General features: G+C 42.8%; 1 protein-coding gene across 1 annotated transcript in view; it reads left to right on the top strand.

Annotated features, from left to right (window-relative positions):
- The window catches only part of MYOM1 (myomesin 1), a 190,527-nt gene that overhangs the window by 100,760 nt on the left and 69,481 nt on the right, over positions 1-20,286 (top strand). The window contains exons 11-15 of the mRNA XM_073550891.1: positions 811-952; positions 10,468-10,667; positions 12,217-12,273; positions 14,141-14,265; positions 18,501-18,684. Coding sequence (XP_073406992.1) covers positions 811-952; positions 10,468-10,667; positions 12,217-12,273; positions 14,141-14,265; positions 18,501-18,684 — 708 coding nt within the window. The remainder of the gene's footprint in view (positions 1-810; positions 953-10,467; positions 10,668-12,216; positions 12,274-14,140; positions 14,266-18,500; positions 18,685-20,286) is intronic.

Here is a 20,286-nt window from a genome sequence, read left to right as displayed (position 1 = left end):
GAATGCCACTTGCACTAGATTTCCTCTTTACAAAAAAATGTTGGAAGAGCATTTGTGTTGGCTGTAATGTGTATAATGGAGTTTAATCAAAGAAGTTATCTCGAACGCTTAATATGAGAGTGATGTAAAGGCTGAAACTTCCCTTAGCAAAATAAGTTGTTTTCCTGGGATCTCAGGAGGCCTGCCATAACACACCGCTGATAGCTGCACATACATCTCTTGAGACCTTGGCAACAGCTGCCTACACAGATGGCCATATCCCACCTGGAGCAAAAGATTATGGCTTATAGAGGAGAGTCCCAAGCAGAGGACTACTATGGTGTCTATTTGCCCCATTAGCCATTGAAGGGAATATGTCAGCAGGTTTTTGCTATGCAATCTAAGTAGAGCATGATTTAGGGGTTAAAACACTGAATTCAGCAATGTGTTACTTATTAGGCTGTGTGCTGTATCTTCTAGGTTTTATTCCTAGAAGATAATCACTACCTGGACTACAGCAGCATGTGAGACCTTGTCCAACCACATGCCATGCTCTGATAAAGCAGCTCACTGTCAATAGACAATGTACAGAAGCTGTGGTGTGGGCGAGGTTAGCTTTCTCAGCTCTACTGCATTCTACAACTGAAAACTCTGCTTGTGTCACACCTGTTGCACCCAGTAAACTAAGTGATACATTGTTGGAATCAGGGTGTCATCTCCTACTTAGTGCTGTTCACACATGAGGAAGCAAAAACCTGCTGACAGATTCCCTTTAAACATTCTTTCATTGTTGCTTATGTGTTCAAGTCTTTCTGCCCTACTCTCTTATAGATGGTGAGCCGGAGGTGGATGGAGCTCCTGCTGCTCCTCTAGATGTGGAATGTCTTGATGCTAATAAAGACTATGTAATAATCTCATGGAAACAGCCAGCAGTTGATGGCGGGAGTCCAATTGTGGGATATTTTATTGACAGGTTAGTATCATGAATATTCATATTAAATTGTAGAATTGGCATATCTTACCGACCGTCTTTTCAGATGTCCAGAGCTGTATATTTATGAGTAGTTATTATATAACCAAGGTCGGTTTTAGACAAAGTGTGGGCAAAAATGAATTGCAGGGTACCATGGTTTACTATAATGCACCATAGGAGAGAGACATTTAGGCTGCCTGTACTTGAGCCGATTTCTGACCATTAAAGAAGCGCCGATTGATTTTATTCAAGTTATTCAGCACTGGTTACCGGACAATTACACAGGCTGCTGAAGAATGATGGGGGACAAAAACATCGCTAATAGATTGTTCTGTCCTCATACAGTATCATGTTTATGGCAGTACATCTGATGTTTACACCGGGTGATGTGGTGCCAAGAACAATGATGTTTGTTCAATCCAATCACACAACAAATGAGCGTTCTTTTTGTTTGGTGATTGCTTACATGTTTACAGCTAATAAACGCTCATCCTCTCTGCTGGTGTTTTATAATTTGGATACTATACAGTACATACTGTAAGTTACACACACTGTATGTTACACACTGATATACTGTGTGTTAGGCTAGTTTCACACTAGCGTATGGAGGAGGTGCGGAGGGATGCAGACTTCCTCCGTGAAGCTCCGCCCCTGCCATGCCTCCTCCGTTCAGCTCCGCCTACGTTGGCCGGCGTACCCTATCTTTAGCATTGTTTACGCAGGCCATGCCAATGTATGCAGATGCCTCCGCATGCATCTTTTTGACGGTGCGGCGACCTGCGCCCAACGCAACGTGTTGGATTTTGTTGCGGTCGCCGCACCGTCAAAACGACACATGCGGAGGCATCTGCATACATTGGCATGGCCTGCGTACCTAATTGCTATACATCCCCATCCTTGTATATATGTCCCTTGTCCTGGGCCCCATCCTGGAAAACACCTTCCCGCGACTCCCATGCATCCCAGCACCCTTTTCTAAAGCCCTCAGCTGACTTCAGCATGCAAGCAATGGGAATGCATGACGTCATTGCCATGCGCCCCAGTTATGTGCACGCTGATGTCAGCTACTGACCTCTGATTGACCATCAGTGTGTATTGCCACGCATGGACCCAAGAACACACATCCAGTTGAAGTTTGTGCTGGTGGTGGTGGGCCACTCACCCTCACGGCCCAGGCGCGCTCGCAACATCTGCGACTGTGATTGTTACGCGCTTGTGTTTAGCTATACACTGCCTAATATATATATATATATCTAATATATAAAGCTCAATGTGTGTGTGTATGTCCGGGATTGGCATCTGCACCGTCACAGCTACAGCCACAAAATTTTGCACAGTCACACGTCTGGACCCCGAGAGCGTCATAGGCTATGTTGTGAGGCAAAATTTTAACCCCACGTGTTCCAATTCACCAAACAATTTTGCCCCTATGTACATAATGGGGAAAAAGTGTATGTATGTTTGTGTGTACAGCGTCGAACTGGCCCATCGGAGAACCGGAGGATTCTCCGGTGGGCCCTGGCACCTGCTGACATACAGGGCCAGCAGTTGCCTAGGGCCCCCACTGCTCCAGGGGCCCCCAGCCAGTGATCTGCCGCTAATAGCGGCACACCACACAGCTGCTATGGGGGCCCGTGCCAGCGGAGCAGCAGCGGGTGTCAGGAGGCAGGAGCCTCTGTCCCTGCTACTAAAGAGAAATGAATATTCACTGCATCCCACGCCCACATGGGCATGGGATGCAGTGCATATCATTTCACTCTCGGTCTCCACTCCCCCGGGGCCCCGCCCCCCAGCCTAGGCAGCCGGCGCCGCCCTCAATTGCAATGGAAGAGAGAGCGTCTCTCTCCCATCAGTCCCCTCTGCTCCTGACTCACAGCCGATGCGTGATGACATCACTTCATCGTGCACCCGCTGTGTGTCTGGCAGATGGCACAGCTCCTGAGTCTGAAGCAGGCATCAGCGTGGGAGCGAGGAGGAGAGGTGAGTATTGTGATTTGTTTTTTTATATCTCTATCTATCTATCTCTATCTATCCATCCATCTATCTCTATATCTATCTATCCATCTATCTATCTCTATATCTATCTCTATATTTATCTATCTATCTATCCATCCATCTATCTCTATATCTATCTATCCATCTATCCATCTCTATATCTATCTCTATTTTTATCTATCTATCTATCTATCTATCTATCTATCTATCCATCTATCTCTATATCTATCTCTGTATTTATCTATCCATCTATCTATCTATCTATCTATCTATCTATCTATCTATCTCTATATCTATCTCTATAGTGTGTATGTCCGGGATTGGCATCTGCACCGTCACAGCTACAGCCACAAAATTTTGCACAGTCACATGTCTGGACCCCGAGAGCGTCATAGGCTATGTTGTGAGGCAAAATTTTAATCCCGTGCATTCCAATTCATCAAACAATTTTGCCTATTATTCTTATCATTTCTATGGTGTTATCGTCCTTCTGTAAAGCTGGAAACAACACAATTTATTACCGTGCCAACACAGACCACCTTCTGACACATACTGCAGGGGGAGCCCAGTATCACACAGCATAGGATTAGATACACGGCTCAGCAGTCAGTATCACACAGGATAGGATTAGATACACAGCTCAGCAGTCAGTATCACACAGGAGAGGATTAGACACATGGCTCAGCAGTCAGTATCACACAGGATAGGATTAGATACACAGCTCAGCAGTCAGTATCACACAGGATAGGATTAGATGCATAGCTCAGCAGTCACTATCACACAGGATAGGAATAGATACACGGCTCAGCAGACAGTATCACACAGGATAGGATTAGATACACAGCTCAGCAGTCACTATCACACAGGATAGGAATAGATACACGGCTCAGCAGACAGTATCACACAGAATAGGATTAGATACACGGCTCAGCAGACAGTATCACACAGAATAGGATTAGATACATGGCTCAGCAGTCAGTATCACACAGGGTAGGATTAGATACACGGCTCAGCAGTCGGTATCACACAGGATAGGATTTGATACACGGCTGAGCAGTCAGTAACACACATGATAGGATTAGGTACACGGCTCAACAGTCAGTATCACACAGGATAGGGTTAGATACACGGCTCAGCAGTCAGTATCACACAGGATAGGATTAGATACACGGCTCAGCAGTCAGTATCACACAGGATAGGATTAGATACACAGCTCAGCAGTCAGTATCACACAGGAGAGGATTAGACACACGGCTCAGCAGTCAGTATCACACAGGATAGGATTAGATACACAGCTCAGCAGTCACTATCACACAGGATAGGAATAGATACACGGCTCAGCAGACAGTATCACACAGAATAGGATTAGATACACGGCTCTGCAGTCAGTATCACACAGGATAGGATTAGATATATGGCTCAGCAGTCAGTATCACACAGGACAGGATTAGATACATGGCTGAGCAGTCAGTAACACATGATAGGATTAGATACACGGCTCAGCAGTCAGTATAACACAGGAGAGGATTAGATACACAGCTCAGCAGTCAGTATCACACAGGATAGGATTAGATACACAGCTCAGCAGTCACTATCACACAGGATAGGAATAGATACACGGCTCAGCAGACAGTATCACACAGAATAGGATTAGATACACGGCTCTGCAGTCAGTATCACACAGGATAGGATTAGATATATGGCTCAGCAGTCAGTATCACACAGGACAGGATTAGATACATGGCTGAGCAGTCAGTAACACATGATAGGATTAGATACACGGCTCAGCAGTCAGTATAACACAGGAGAGGATTAGATACACAGCTCAGCAGTCAGTATCACACTGGAGAGGATTAGACACACGGCTCAGCAGTCAGTATCACACAGGATAGAATTAGATACACAGCTCAGCAATCAGTTTCACACAGAATAGGATTAGATACACAGCTTTGCAGTCAGTATCACACACAATAGGATTAGATACACGGCTCTGCAGTGGGTATCACACAGGATAGGATTAGATACACGGCTGAGCAGTCAGTAACACACGATAGGATTAGATACACAGCTCAGCAGAAAGTATCACACAGGAGAGGATTAGGTACACAGCTCAGCAGACATTATCACACAGGATAGGGTTAGATACACAGATACACATCTTGTTTATCAAAAGGCTCTTGAATTAGTTGAAAATAAAATACTATCAATACTTGGGTAATTGTTTAGTTATTTTGTGTTGCAAATCTGTAGTGTTGAATATATGATGTGAAATTTTTATGTGCAATATAATCATTATAATTTGTTATAACTAACCACGCAATGCTGAGCTCTTCAGCTAATATATATATATATATATATATATATAAATAAACAATTATAGAGGTTCATGGTGTTTAAGTTACTAGTAAACCTAAGAAAAGTTATTATGATTAAGAATGTACTTGATTTGACTCCCTCCTATTTATAATATATATTAAAGCATTGTAAACAGATTGTCATTGCTCAATGGGTCTAACAAATCTAAATGCGCGCACACACACACACTTTTATGAATAAGTTTTTTAGTTGATGGGGGAAAGCCAGATGCAGAGAGGGTGGAATATGCTAATTTCACCTGGGCTGGGGGTACCGCAACTGTAGTAACATTTTTGGTGAAGCGCATGGAAACACTTGCCACTGAGAAGATGCGCTAAATTTATTAAAGGGAATCTGTCAGCTGGTTTTTGCTATGTAATCTGACAGCACCAAGATGTCCCTGCTCCCTATCTAAATTCACAACCTCCCCTCTCCCTCTATCAGACCACCATCTACTCACTTTCTCATCCCTGTCCTCCTCGCCTGTCACCCATGTCCAGCAACACGCGCACCCCAGCAGAAACCTTGCATATCTAGACACTCGCACACTCTCTGCCTCTATCCTACCACTGTCCTCCATATCTTCACTCCACGACACAGACACTGCCACTAGTTTCTACAATTCCACTCTTGCATCAGCCATCGACTAGGTCGCCCCTGTCATGCATAACAGTGTGCGACGAATCAATAGACAACCCTGGCACAATAACATCACTAAAAATCTTCGGCAAGCATCCAGAAATGCTGAACGGCGCTGGAAGAAAACGCATTCACAAGATGACTTCATTGCACTCAAACAAGCAACACTTGCATTCAAATCAGCTCTCACCTCTGCTAAACAGGCCTACTTTACATCCCTTGTATCTTCCCTATCCCACAACCCTAAACAGTTGTTGGATACTTTTAACTCCCTCCTCTGCCCACCACTGCCTCCTCCAACATCCCTAATCTCTGCTGAGGACTTCGCCACGCACTTCAAAAACAAGATAGACCAAACACGGCAAGTCTTTATTATTCAACCACCACAACCCCTTTGTATACCAGACCAATGCCCAAACCCCATAACCTCCTTATCCAACATCACTGAAGGGGAGCTTGCTCATCTTCTCTCCAAATCACACCTCACCACTTGTGCACTCGACCCCATCCCATCCCACCTCCTCTCCAACCTCGCCACCACTCTTATCCCATCTCTAGCCCACCTCTTCAACCTATCCCTAACTTCCGGTACCTTCCCTTCTGCTTTCAAACATGCCACATTCACGCCTATCCTCAAAAAAACAACCCTCGACCCAACCGCTTTGTCCAGCTATCGCCCAATATCACTGCTCCCATTCACTTCAAAACTCCTGGAGCAGCACGTCCAAGCTGAGCTTTCCTCCCATCTCTCATCTAACCTGCCCTTCGACAATCTACAATCTGGTTTCCACCCCCATCACTCCACTGAGACAGTCCTGACCAAAATTACCAAAGACCTACTTACAGCCAAAGCGAACGGACGATACTCTATACTCCTGCTCCTAGACCTGTTCTCTGCCTTCAACACAGTTGACCACTGCCTCCTACTACAGATCCTATCTTCCTTTGGAATCAAAGACCCCGCCCTATCCTGGATCTCCTCAAACCTCTCCAACCGCACATTCAGTGACTCCCACACTACCTCCTCATCCCACCCTTTCTCTATTGGAGTCCCCCAAGGCTCTGTTCTAGGACCCCTACTCTTCTCAACCTATACACTTGGCCTGGGGCAACTCATAAAGTCCCATGGATTCCAGTACCACCTTTATGCCAATGATACTCAGATCTACCTCTCTGGCCCAGATGTCACCTCTCTGCTCTCCAAAATCCCGGAGTGTCTACCAGCCATATCCTCTTTCTTCTCCTCCCACTTCCTCAAACTGAATGTGAACAAATCTGAACTGATCATCTTTCCCCCATCTCACAGATCTTCCTCACCCGACCTATCTATAACAATAGACATCACGTTTTCCCCGTACCGGAGGTCCGCTGGCTAGGAGTAACCCTTGACTCTGCCCTGTCCTTCAAACTGCACATCCAAGCTCTTTCCACCTCCTGCTGCCTCTAGCTCAAAAATATTTCCAGAATCCGTCCCTTCCTCAACCCTCACTCTACTAAAATGCTTGTGCATGCCCTCATCATCTCCCGTCTCGACTACTGCAACATCCTTTTCTGTAGCCTCCCTGCTAACACCCTCGCACCTCTCCATTCCATCCTTAACTCTGCTGCCCGACTAATTCATCTCTCTCCTCGCTACTCCTCCACTTCTCCCCTCTGCAAATCTCTTCACTGGCTCCCATTCCCTCAGTGTATCCAATTTAAATTACTAATACTGACCTACAAGGCCAACTATAACCTGTCTCCTCCATATATCTCTGAACTAGTCTCCCGATATCTTCCCTCACATAATCTCCGATCCTCGCAAGACCTCCTTCTCTCGTCCACACTTATTCGCTCCTCACCCAACCGCCTCCAAGACTTCTCCTGAATAGTCCCCATCCTCTGGAATTCTTTGCCCCAACATGTCTGGCTATCAACCACACTCGGATCCTTCAGACGGAACCTGAAAACCCATCTCTTCAGGAAAGCCTACAGTCTGCAATGATCCCCGCTGCCTCCTCACCACTACTGGAGCTACTGCCTCACCATCACTGGAGCTTCTGCAACCCCCTAACCTACTGTCTCCTTCCCCACCATCCTGTAGAATGTAGGCCCGAAAGGGCAGGGTCCTCTCTCCCCTCTATATCAGTCTGTGATTGTTAGTTTGTTTACTGTAAGTGATATCTGTAAGTTGTATGTAATCCCTTCTCATGTACAGCACCATGGAATCAATGGTGCTATATAAATAAATAATAATAATAATGTAAGGACAGAGACCCTGATTTCAGCGATGTATCACTTAGTTTACTGGGTGCAACAGTTATGATAGAGTCACAATTTCCTCTGTTGCAGACTGAGCAGAACTGTAGAGTTGTGTTTTAACCTCGCCCATACCACAGCTTTCTGTGTACATTGTATAGTAATAAAAAAGCTGCTTATCAGTGCTGGGGGGCCTGGTTGGATTAAGATGCACAAGGCCAGTTGTCCTGTAATGATGATCTCATACTGATTGTATTTAAAGGGAACCTGTCAGCAGGATTGTGCACAGTAACCTACAGACAGTGTCAGGTCTGCGCCGTTATACTAATTAAATTGATAACTGAGTTGATGAAATCCGTTTTTTGGTTGTTGTTTAATCTTTATTTTCAGTTTTCAGTTAATGATCTGCTCATGCTCTGGGGCAACATATGGAGGAGGTCTTCATGTGGTGCTCTACTTAGGTACTCATGTTTATGGCTTCTGACAAGTCACTGATCTCTCAGTGATCTGCCCCTAGTTTACATAATGAATATTATATATACACTATATATATATATATATATATATATATACTGCTCAAAAAAATAAAGGGAACACTTAAACAACAGAATATAACTCTAAGTAAATTAAACTTCGGTGAAATCAAACTGTCCACTTAGGAAGCAACACTGATTGACAATCAATTTCACATGCTGTTGTACAAATGGAATAGACAACAGATGGAAATTATTGGCAATTATCAAGACACCCTCAATAAAGGAGTGGTTCTGCAGGTGGGGTCTACAGACCACATCTCAGTACCAATGCTTTCTGGCTGATGTTTTGGTTACTTTTGAATGTTGGTTGTGCTTTCACACTCATGGTAGCAGGAAACGGACTATACAACCCACACAAGTGGCTCAGGTAGTGCAGCTCATCCAGGATGGCACATCAATGCGATCTGTGGAAGATGGTTTGCTGTGTCTGTCAGCATACTGTCCAGACGCTGGAGGCGCTACCAGGAAACAGGCCAGTACACCAGGAGACGTGGAGGTGGCCGTAGGAGGGCAACATGATCATGACTTCACGCAGGTCCAGGCAGATATGCCTGGGAGATAAATTGGACCCTCTCCCACCAGCATAAGGCCAGCCCTTTTATGCAACGTAACCCTCTCAACACGTACAGTGCTGGAGAAAAACTGCTTTGATTTCATATCACTGACGCCATTACGAGCAGTAACACATATCTCCCTTCTACCACACTGCCAGTGACTCTGTAACATATTCCCCACCCTCTGCCCAAAGTCGGGGATTTTGGCACCTTCACTCGCTAGGCAGGGAAGTCTGGACAGGGCATCTGCATTCCCGTGCAAATTTCTTGGCCTATGTTCTACGTGAAAGGTGAACTCTTGGAGGCACAAGAACCATCTTGTCACTCAAGCATTCTTACCCTTCTTTTCTCTCAACCACCTCAGAGGGGCATGGTCAGACACCAGCTTAAACCTACGGCCTAGCACGTCACGGTATCCATGGCCCATTTTATGGCCAAGTACTACTTTTCGACAATGGCATAGTTCTTTTCACATAAAGAGAGCTTCTTGCTCAGATACATGATGGGATACTCCTCTCCATTCACCTCCGGAGACAGCACGGCTCCCAAGCTGACTTCTGATTAATCTGTCTGGACAATGAATTCCTTGGTGAAGTCTGGCGCGACCAGAACTGAATGCTTACACAGAGTCTGCTTCAGCTCCTAGAACGCCATCTCAGTTGCTTCAGACCATTTAACTAGCGTCGACCTTGTGCCTTGAAGGAGGTCCGTCAATGGCGTGGCAGTCATGGCGAACCTTGAAATAAACCACCAGTACTAACTGACCAATCCAAGAAACACTCTCACTTGCTTCTTAGACAGTGGTTGTGGCCATTTCTGGATCGCCTCAACTTGTCTATCTGGGGCTTGATCTCTCCCCTCCCGACAACATAGCCTAGGTATTTGGCCTCTTCCTTTCCCATGGCATATTTCTTTGGATTGATCATGAACTCCGCATTCCTCAGCGCATCCATAACAGCCTCTAACTTTGACAGATTACTACCCCAGTCCGAGCTGAAGACCACAATGTCATCCAGGTAGGCGACGGCCAGTTCAGTTTCCTCTGACCTGCATATCCATATAGACGACTTAAGAGTGTTGATCCTACTGACAAATTCTCTTTAAATTGTCACAATAGGTGTAACAAGTGGCATGTGTTCATTATATACAGCATATGTATATTATGTAGACTGAGTTTTCCTCTCCTTTTTTGTGTAAGGTGTGAGGTTGGCACAAGCCACTGGACACAGTGTAACGACACTCCAGTGAAATTTGCCCGCTTCCCAGTTACTGGCTTGATTGAAGGAAGATCATACCTTTTCCGTGTAAGGGCTGTAAATAAAACTGGAGTCAGCAGACCTTCTCGTGTTTCAGAGCCTGTGGCGGCTCTTGATCCAGCGGACAGAGCCAGAATCAGAAGTAAGTCATATTTGTATTTGTGGAGAAATCATTGTTCTACATCTTAATATAGTATTTCTCACAGTTTAGAGTTGACTTACATTGCCTAGGATACAGATTCCCTAAGCAATTTTCTGTGAGCTAAACAGCTCTTATTCCACGCTGACTCTACTTTTACCTGTATCGATACATTGTAGCAAACCAACACAGTTGTGATTGCCAGTCTTAAGATTCGCCCACACTAGCGTATAAATCGGACGAGTATAATGCGAGAGAAAATCGGATTGCACCAGGAGAAATTTATTCAATGAAGCAGTATAGATCTGCGTCTTTTTTCTCATCTGTATTCGGCATAAGAAAAACATCGCAGCATACTGTGATTTCACTTTGAAATCTGATGGGTGTGAGAAAAAAAATCACGTCATATGGACCATTAGTATGGCATCCGATTTTGACGGATATGTTACAATACTGTAACACAGGAAACTGCAAATAGTCCTGTAAATGATTAATAGCTGCCGAGCAAAAAAATGGATTGTATACAGAGAGCACACGGATGACAAGTGAGAAAAAAAATGAGATTGGGAACAAATTTTTTTTATACACTAGTGTGAGCGTACCCTCAAAGGGGCTGTCCAGACTTGGGGTCAAAGTCTGCAGTCATTTTATGTGGAAAAATAAATACCAGCTCACCCACACCCTAGGCGGTTGGAGGCACGAGATCCATAGGACAAGATGTAATCACATGTGGATGAAAAGAGGGGTTGATCCAGAAATTTTTGCAAAAAATTAAAAAACTTGTGAATCCTCACAACCTGCACAGTGCAAGCTGGCAGGATTAGCTGACATCGGGAGCTGGCGATCATGTGACTGCAAGTAAGTGACTTGCATACGTCTGGCCACATTCTGAATATACATATTTGGCCTCACTCAATTCACTTGTATTGAGTGAGACCACAAACACCTAGTCGGAACGTGACCACATGTATGCAAGTCGTATGCTTGTGGTCACAAGCATGTCCGCTCCCGATGCTGAAGAATGCTGACAGCCTACACTGTGCGCGCTGAGAGGATTCACACGTCTGCAAACTTGCACCCCAAGTCTGGAAAACCTCTTTAATGAAGGGCTCACTGGAGTACAAGGTGCTGAATTCATTAAAAGGTACATGCTACCTAATGAATTCAGCTCATCTTCACAGTGGAATGTGCCGTCATGTGCCTTGCCAGAAATGCTACTCAAGTTAACGATTGGAGTACCATTTCTGTTGCAAGCACTTTTGTTGCATTTGACAGGTGGGCATAACCATGCCATGTCCCGCACTGGCTCCTCCTTAGCTTGCCTCATTTTGGCAGAGCTGCTTCAAATTAGCATGAAAATGCCAAAAGTTGCCCTACTTTTGTGCAATTCCACGTTGAGCAAAAATGATGTGATTTTTCAAAGTGTTTTACGCCTGTTTTCTAGCAAAAAATACTTTAGTGAATCAGTCCCAAGGATGTTAGAAAATGACAGAACTTTATACTTTTACTTTTTCAATCACTGTTTTATTGACATCATTATGATATATTCCAGGTCGTCCTTCTGCTCCATGGACCGGACAAATCATTGTAACCGAAGAGGAACCCACAGGTCAGAAACTGTAGAGAGCGAGGGAAGACTGTGCGTGCTCCAGACTGTGTAGTAGAAGATTTGCAAAGCTAATTTTGGCATAATTGGTGCCATAGAACTCTTTATATGCTTTGCACATTTATTAATTGTTTTAGACATTTTTTGGGACCTTGAACAACATGGAATCGCTACCTAGCAGGGAAAAGGGGGTGATTTCAGATGTAACACTGTTACAGTGTGATAAAGCAAGATTTTAAATGTAAAAGTCACAAATTATGTAGTTTTTAAACTTTCACCGAGATTTCCACTGGTGACATTTTTCTAAAAAAGTGGGCAGAGCTCAAAGATGTCCCAAATCTGGCATCCAGCCTGTGCCATTTTGATAAATTTGGTACAGTTTAATCATTTGCGTTTTTCTTAGTCACTTTTATCTTTTTGTGGTATTTGTTGGCATATCTTGCACCGAAAACTTCAAAATGATATTTCCTAAATTTTAAAATAGGAAAAAAAGCTTTTTATTTTTGTCTTTAATCTCTTGTTGGGAGTTTTTAGTGAAAAAAGTCACAGGTTCCAGGTGTGCATAAAATCACTCCAGGATGAACTGAAGTATATTTGCTCAATGCAAATATTGCAATTTTTTACAATTACATTTGGTGAATCAGCTGAAAATCTCAACCTCTGCCCACAATGACAAACATCAACCCCTTCACAACTTTGCGATTTTCTATTTTTGCCTTTTAATTTTCTGTCAATATTGCCATGTGAGCATTTGTTTTTTGTGAGACGAGTTGTACTTTTGAATGACGCCATTGATTTTACCATATAGTGTACTGGAAAACAGGAAAAAAAATTCCAAGTGAGACGAAATTGCCAAAAAATGCAATTCAACAATTGTTTTTTGTTTTTTTATTTACCATGCTCACTAAATGCTGAAACTGACCCACCATTATGATTCTCCAGGTCATTACGAGATTGCAGATGCCATACATGTATAGGTTTGTTTTTATTTAAGTGATGAAAAAAAATTTCAAAGTTTGTAAGAAAAATGGCGTCTCCATTTTTTGGGATGTGGGGTTGGGTGAGGGCTTATTGTTTGTGCAACGAGCTGATGTTTTTTATTGATACTATTTTACAGTAGATGCAATGTTTTGATTGCCTGTTATTATGAACTAAAAAACGTAATTCTGGAGTTTAGATTTTTTTCTTGTTATGCAGTTTACCAATAGGAATAATTTAGTGTATATACTGATAGATCAGGCGTTTCTGACCGCAGCAATAACAATATGTGTATTTCTTTTTGCTTTATTTTGAATGGGGCAAAAGGAGGTTGATTTAAACTTTACTATTTTTTTTTTACTTTTTAAATATGTCTTAAAACATTTCTTTCTACTTTTTACTTGTTTCAATAGTTTCCTTAGGAAACTTGAAGCTGTGATCATGCGATCGCTTCAGCCCTGCTATGTGTAGCATAAATCATCATCTCCTATGAATGCTGACCAGGGGCCAGCGTTAATAAGAGATCTGCAATGACAAGCATGGTGGTCTTCTGCAAACCCCCAACGGTAATGGCAACCCATCAAAGTCCCACGATCAAATTACGGGTATGCAGATGCAATAATAAATTGGGCCCTTAAAGTCTATTTACTCTGAAAGATTATTGAGAATGAGTTCCTAGATCTCTTGGTTTGCCCAAAAGATCATTGCTCTATCACTGATTGCACTTTGCACACATGGATCAGGGTCGGCCTGTGTAAACAGGCTTTTAAACGTCTGCTCTTCAGTAAACATGCGCTGTCCATCACACAATGTAAATGGACCATTTGTTTTAGTAAATCTGTCCCGTTATTCCTGGTAATAAATTCATCTTTTCTATCATTAACAACTCCAGAGGGGATTATTCCTGGACCACCATCAAATCTCTCTGTGACAGAAGCCACCAAAAACTATGTGGTGCTGAGCTGGAAGCCTCCTCAATTGCGTGGCCATGAAGGTGTCATGTACTATGTAGAAAAGGTGAGACTGATTCAGGATGTATTGTCTTACACAAAACCCTGAATTATTGAAGACTATTTGCAAGTAGTAAAATGTCCAATACCAAACATAGATCCTACCTAGCTGACCCTAAAGATGGCTATTATGATTAATGTTACAATTCCTGTATTGTCATCCAGGTTTCTCAGTCTTCTGAATGGCAGATCTGTCTAGTTATGAAGGGACACGTTCCCTAATTCATATTGCTGCTTACAGGGAACCCGACAGGCATTCCATGAATCAGATACTGGCTGCGTTATTGCTGCCATGTACAGTGGGAGAAATAAGTATTTGATCCCTTGCTAATTTTGTAAGTTTGCCCACTGACAAAGACATGAACAGTCTATAATTTTAAAGGTAGATTAATTTTAACATTGAGAGATAGAATATCAAAAATAAAATACAGAAAATCACATTGTATAAATTATATAAATGTATTTGCATTTTGCAGTGAGAAATAAGTATTTGATCCCTCTGGCAAACAAGACTTAATACTTGGTGGCAAAACCCTTGTTGGCAAGCACAGCAGTCAGACTTTTTTGTAGTTGATGAGGTTTGCACACATGTCAAGAGGAATTTTAGTCCACATCTCTTTGCAGATCATCTCTAAATCATTAAAGGTTTGAGGCTGTCGCTTGGCAACTCGGATCTTCAGCTCCCTCCATAAGTTTTCTATGGGAGTAAGGTCTAGGCCACTCCTTGACCTTAATATGCTTCTTTTTGAGCCACTCCTTTGTTGACTTGGCTGTATGTTTTGGATCATTGTCTTGCTGGAAGACCCAGCCACAACCCATTTTTAATGTTCAGGCAGAGGGAAGGAGGTTGTCACTCAGGATTTTACTGTACATGGCTCCATCCATTCTCCCATTGATGCAGTGAAGTAGTCCTGTGCCCTTAGCAGAGAAACACCCCAAAATCATAATGTTTCCACCTCCATGCTTGACAGTGACAACATTGTATTTTGGGTCATAGGCAGCATTTCTCTTCCTCCAAACATGGCGAGTTGAGTTAACGCCAAAGAGCAATTTTTGTCTCATCTGACCACAGCACCTTCTCCCAATCACTCACAGAATCATCCAGCTGTTCATTAGCAAACTTCAGACAGGCCTGCACATGTGCCTTCTTGAGCAGGGGACCTTGCGGGCACTGCAGGATTTTAAACCTTTACAGCGTAATGTGTTACCAATGGTTTTCTTGGTGACTGTGGTCCCAGCTGCCTTGAGATCTTTACCAAGTCGCCCCTGTGTAGTTTTAGGCTGATCTCTCACCTTCCTCATGATCAAGGATACCCCACAAGGTGAGATTTTGCATGGTGCCCCAGACTGATGTCGATTGACAGTCATGTTGTATTTCTTCCATTTTCTTACTATTGCACCACTATTGCAACAGTTGTCTCCTTCTCACCCAGCGTCTTACATATGGTTTTGTAGCCCATTCCAGCTTTGTGCAGGTCTATGATCTTGTCCCTGACATCCTTAGAAAGCTCTTTGGTCTTGCCCATGTTGTAGAGGTTAGAGTCTGACTGATTGAGTCTGTGGACAGGAGTCTTTTATAAAGGTGACTATGTAAGACAACTGTCTTTAATTCATGTAACAAGTTGATTAGGAGCGTCTAACTGGCTTGTAGGAGCCAGAACTCTTAAAGGGAATCTGTCACCTCAATTTGGCGCGGTATGTAAATGAGTCCGGTCCGATGGGCGGTGTTTTGGCTCCTTCTCTCCACTCCTCCTTGGCCTCTGTATGCAATCTTTCAGGTAATTTCCTTCCTTATGCGCCGGTGAACTATGTCCCGGAAGTATTTCGCTGCCATTTCTGTGTTCCGGGACATAGTTCACCGGCGCATGTGCACTAATGCTTTTCGGCTTTGCCCACAGTTGGGCAAAGCATACTGCGCACGTGCGATTGGAGATTACAATGCGCACGAGTGTAATCTGGATGACAACTACGGAAGTTACCTGAAAGATTGCATACAGCGGCCAAGGAGGGGTGGAGGGAAGGAGCCAAAACAACGCCCATCGGACCGGATACTGCTAGTTTACATACCGTGCGAAATTGAGGTGACAGATTTTACCGGCAAAAACGCTTACAAAATGCTTACAAGAAGCATCCCATCCATTTTAATGAATTCTGCACTTTTTGTGCATATTGATGCGTTTTTTTCCGCGAAAAAAATGCATCGCGGCAAAAAACGCAGCATGCTTATTAATTTCGTGAAAAAATCCGCATTTCTAACTATTTTCTATGAGATTGGGGACTCTCCGGAAAAAAAATGCGCAAAAAACGCGCGTTTTCTGGAAAGGAGTCCGGTTTTCAGTCAGGAATTTTCTGCATACATGGGTACATAACCTTAATATGCTATTTAAGAATATAAGGTCCCGTGATGGAAACCTCTATAGGAACTGTACTTAAAGACATTGATGGCTGTTTAAGAAATAATAAGAAAAAAGGCTATATAGAATATAACATTTAGCACTTGGGCAGGTAAGAAAACTCATGTACTTTCTATGGTTTGATGGGGGTGAAATTAGGAGCTACTGCACACTTACGTTCAAACGTTTAGGGTCACCCAAACAATTTTGTGTTTTCCATTAAAACTCATACTTTTTTAATCAATGAGTTGCCAAATGAATTTAAAATCTAGTCCAGACATTGACAAGGTTTGAAAAAAAGATTTTTATTTGAAATAATAATTTTCTCCTTCAAACTTTGCTTTCGTCACAGAATGCTCCTTTGCAGCAATTACAGCATTGCAAACTTTTGGCATTCTAGCAGTTAATTTGCTGAGGTAATCTGGAGAAATTTCACCCCATGCTTCCAGAAGCCCCTCCCACAAGTTGGTTTGGCTTGATGGGCACTTTTTGCGTACCATGTGGTCAAGCTGCTCCCACAACGGCTCAATGGGGTTGAGATTTGGTGACAGCGCTTGCCACTCCATTACAGATAGAATACCAGCTGCCTGGTTCTTCCCTAAATAGTTCTTGCATAATTTGGAGGTGTGCTTTGGGTCATTGTCCTGTTGTAGGATGAAATTGGCTCCAATCAAGTGCTGTCCATAGGGTATGGCATGGCGTTGCAAAATGGAGTGATAGCCTTCCTTATTCAAAATCCCTTTTACCTTGTACAAATCTCCCACTTTACCAGCACAAAAGCAACCCCGGACCATCACATTACCTCCACCATGCTTGACAGATGGCGTCAGGCACTTTTCCAGCATCTTTTCAGTTGTTCTGCGTCTCACAAATGTTCTTCTGTGTGATCAAAACACCTCAAACTTGGATTAGTCTGTCCATAACACTTTTTTCCAATCTTCCTCTGTCCAATGTCTGTGTTCTTTTGCCCATATTAATCTTTTCCTTTTATTAGCCAGTCTCAGATATGGCTTTTTCTTTGTCACTCTGCCCTGAAGGCCAGCATTCCGGAGTCGCCTCTTCACTGTAGACGTTGACACTGGCATTTTGTGTGTACTATTTAATGAAGCTGCCAGTTGAGGACCTGTGAGGCGTCAATTTCTCAAACTACAAACTCTAATGTACTTGTCTTGTTGCTCAGTTATGCAGCGGGGCCTCCCACTTCTCTTTCTACTCTGGATAGAGCCTGTTTCTGCTCTCCTTTGAAGGGAGTAGTACATACCATTGTAGGAAACCTTCAGTTTCTTGGCAATTTCTTGCATGGAATAGCCTTCATTTCTAAGAACAAGACTAGACTGTCGAGTTTCACATGAAAGTTCTTTTTTTCTGGCCATTTTGAGAGTATAATGGAACCAACAAATGTAATGCCTCAGATTCTCAACTAGCTCAAAGGAAGGTCAGGTTTATAGCTTCTCTAATCAGCCAAACTGTTTTCAGCTGTGATAACATACTTGAACAAGGGTTTTCAAATGTTTTCTATCCATCCATTAGCCTTCTTACACAATTAGCAAACACAAAGTACCATAAGAACACTGGAGTGATGGTTGTTGGAAATGAGCCTCTATAATTCCTGTGAATATATTGCATTACAAACCAGACGTTTGCAGCTAGAATAGTCATTTACCACATTAACAATGTATAGAGTGTATTTATGAATCATTTAATGTTAGCTTCATTGGAAAAACTTGTGCTTTTCTTTCAAAAATAAGGAAATTTCTACATAATCCTAAACTTTTGAAAGGTAGTGTATGTATATAGCTGTACATGACACAGTAGACCTTTAACCGTGTACTCGTTCATGCTGTTACAGAGCGTCGCTGGCACAGAAAACTGGCAGAGAGTCAACACAGAAATCCCTGTAAAGTCTCCAAGGTTTGCTCTCTTTGATCTTGCAGAGGGAAAGTCTTATAGTTTCAGAGTACGTTCCTGTAACTCTGCAGGAGTGGGGGAACCCTCAGAGGCAACGGAATCCACTGTAGTGGGTGACAAACTTGGTAAGTGATATCACTGAAGACAATCATACAAGTGTAGGTCACTCGAAGCTTTGCAGCTTTTATTCGTTTGTTTAGGTTATTTCTTAATATTTATACACACGTGGTCAAAATTGTTGGTACCCCTTGTTTAATGACAGAAAAATCCACAATGGTCACAGAAATAAATTGAATCTAACAAAAGTAAAATTCACAAATCTATGAAAATGAACAAATGAAAGTCAGACATTGCTTTTTAACCATGCTTCCACAGAATTTTAAAAAAAATAAGACTCATGAAATAGGCCTGGACACAAATGATGGTACCCATGAAAATAATATGACAAAAGGGACATGTTAAATCGTGGTGTATCCACTAATTAGCATCACAGGTGTCTACAATCTTGGAATCAGTGAGTGAGCCTGTATAGAGGGCTACAGATACTCACTGTACTGTTTGGTGACATGGTGTGTATCACACTCAACATGGACCAGAGGAAGGGAAGGAAAGAGTTGTCTCCTTAGGTTAGAAAGAAAATTATAGACAAACATGTGAAAGGTAAAAGTTATAAGACCATCTCCAGGCAGCTTGATGTTCCTGTGACTATAGTTGCACATATTATTCAGAAATTTAAGCTCCATGGGACTGTAGCCAACCTCCCTGGATGTGTCCGCATGAGGAAAATTCATGACAAATCAAAGAGACGGATAATACGAATGGTAACAAAAGAGCCCAGAAAAACTTCTTAACAGATTAAAGGTGACCTTCAAGCTCAAGGAACATCAGTGTCAGAATGCACCATCCGTCGTTGTATGAGCCAAAGTGGACTTCATGGGAGACGACCATGGAGGACATTGTTGAAAAAAAATCATAAAAAAGCCAGACTGGAATTTGCCAAACTACATGTTGACAAGCCACAAAGTTTCTAGGAGAATGTCCTATAAACAGATGAGACAAAAATAGAACTTTTTGGCAAGGCACATCAGCTCTATGTTCATAGACAGAAAAATGAAGCATATCAAGAAAAGAACACTGTCCCTACTGTGAAACATGGAGGAGACTCTGTTACGATCTGTGGCTGCTTTGCTGCATCTGGCACAGGGTGTCTAGAATCTGTGCAGGGTACAATGAAATCTCAAGACAAGAATCAAGACAGAATCAAGGGATTCTAGAGAGAAATGTGCTTCCCATTGTCAGAAAGCTTGGTTTCAGTCGCTGGTCATGGGTCTTGCAACAGGATAATGACCCAAAACACACAGCTAAAAACACCCAAGAATGGCTAAGAGGAAAACATTTGACTTCTATGAGCCCTGACCTAAGTCCTATTGAGCATCTTTGGAAAGAGCTGAAACATGCCATCTGGAAAAGTCAACCTTCAAACACAAGACAACTAGAGCAAATTGCTTTTGAGTGGGCCAAAATACCTGTCGAGAGGTGCAGAAATCTCATTGACAGTTACAGGAATCATTTGATTGCAATGATTGCCTCAAAAGGTTGTGCAACAAAATGTTAAGTTAAGGGTACCATAATTTCTGTCCAGGCCTATTTCATGAGTTTTATTTTTTTTTTAATTCTGTGGAAGCATGGTTGAAAAGCAATGTGTTGGCAGTGGATTATTCAGGATA

Source organism: Dendrobates tinctorius, unplaced genomic scaffold (assembly GCF_039654945.1).
Source record: "Dendrobates tinctorius isolate UK_male_01 unplaced genomic scaffold, ASM3965494v1 ptg000171l, whole genome shotgun sequence".
Classification (NCBI taxonomy): Eukaryota; Metazoa; Chordata; class Amphibia; order Anura; family Dendrobatidae; genus Dendrobates; species Dendrobates tinctorius.
This window is presented reverse-complemented; position numbering and strand designations above follow the sequence as displayed.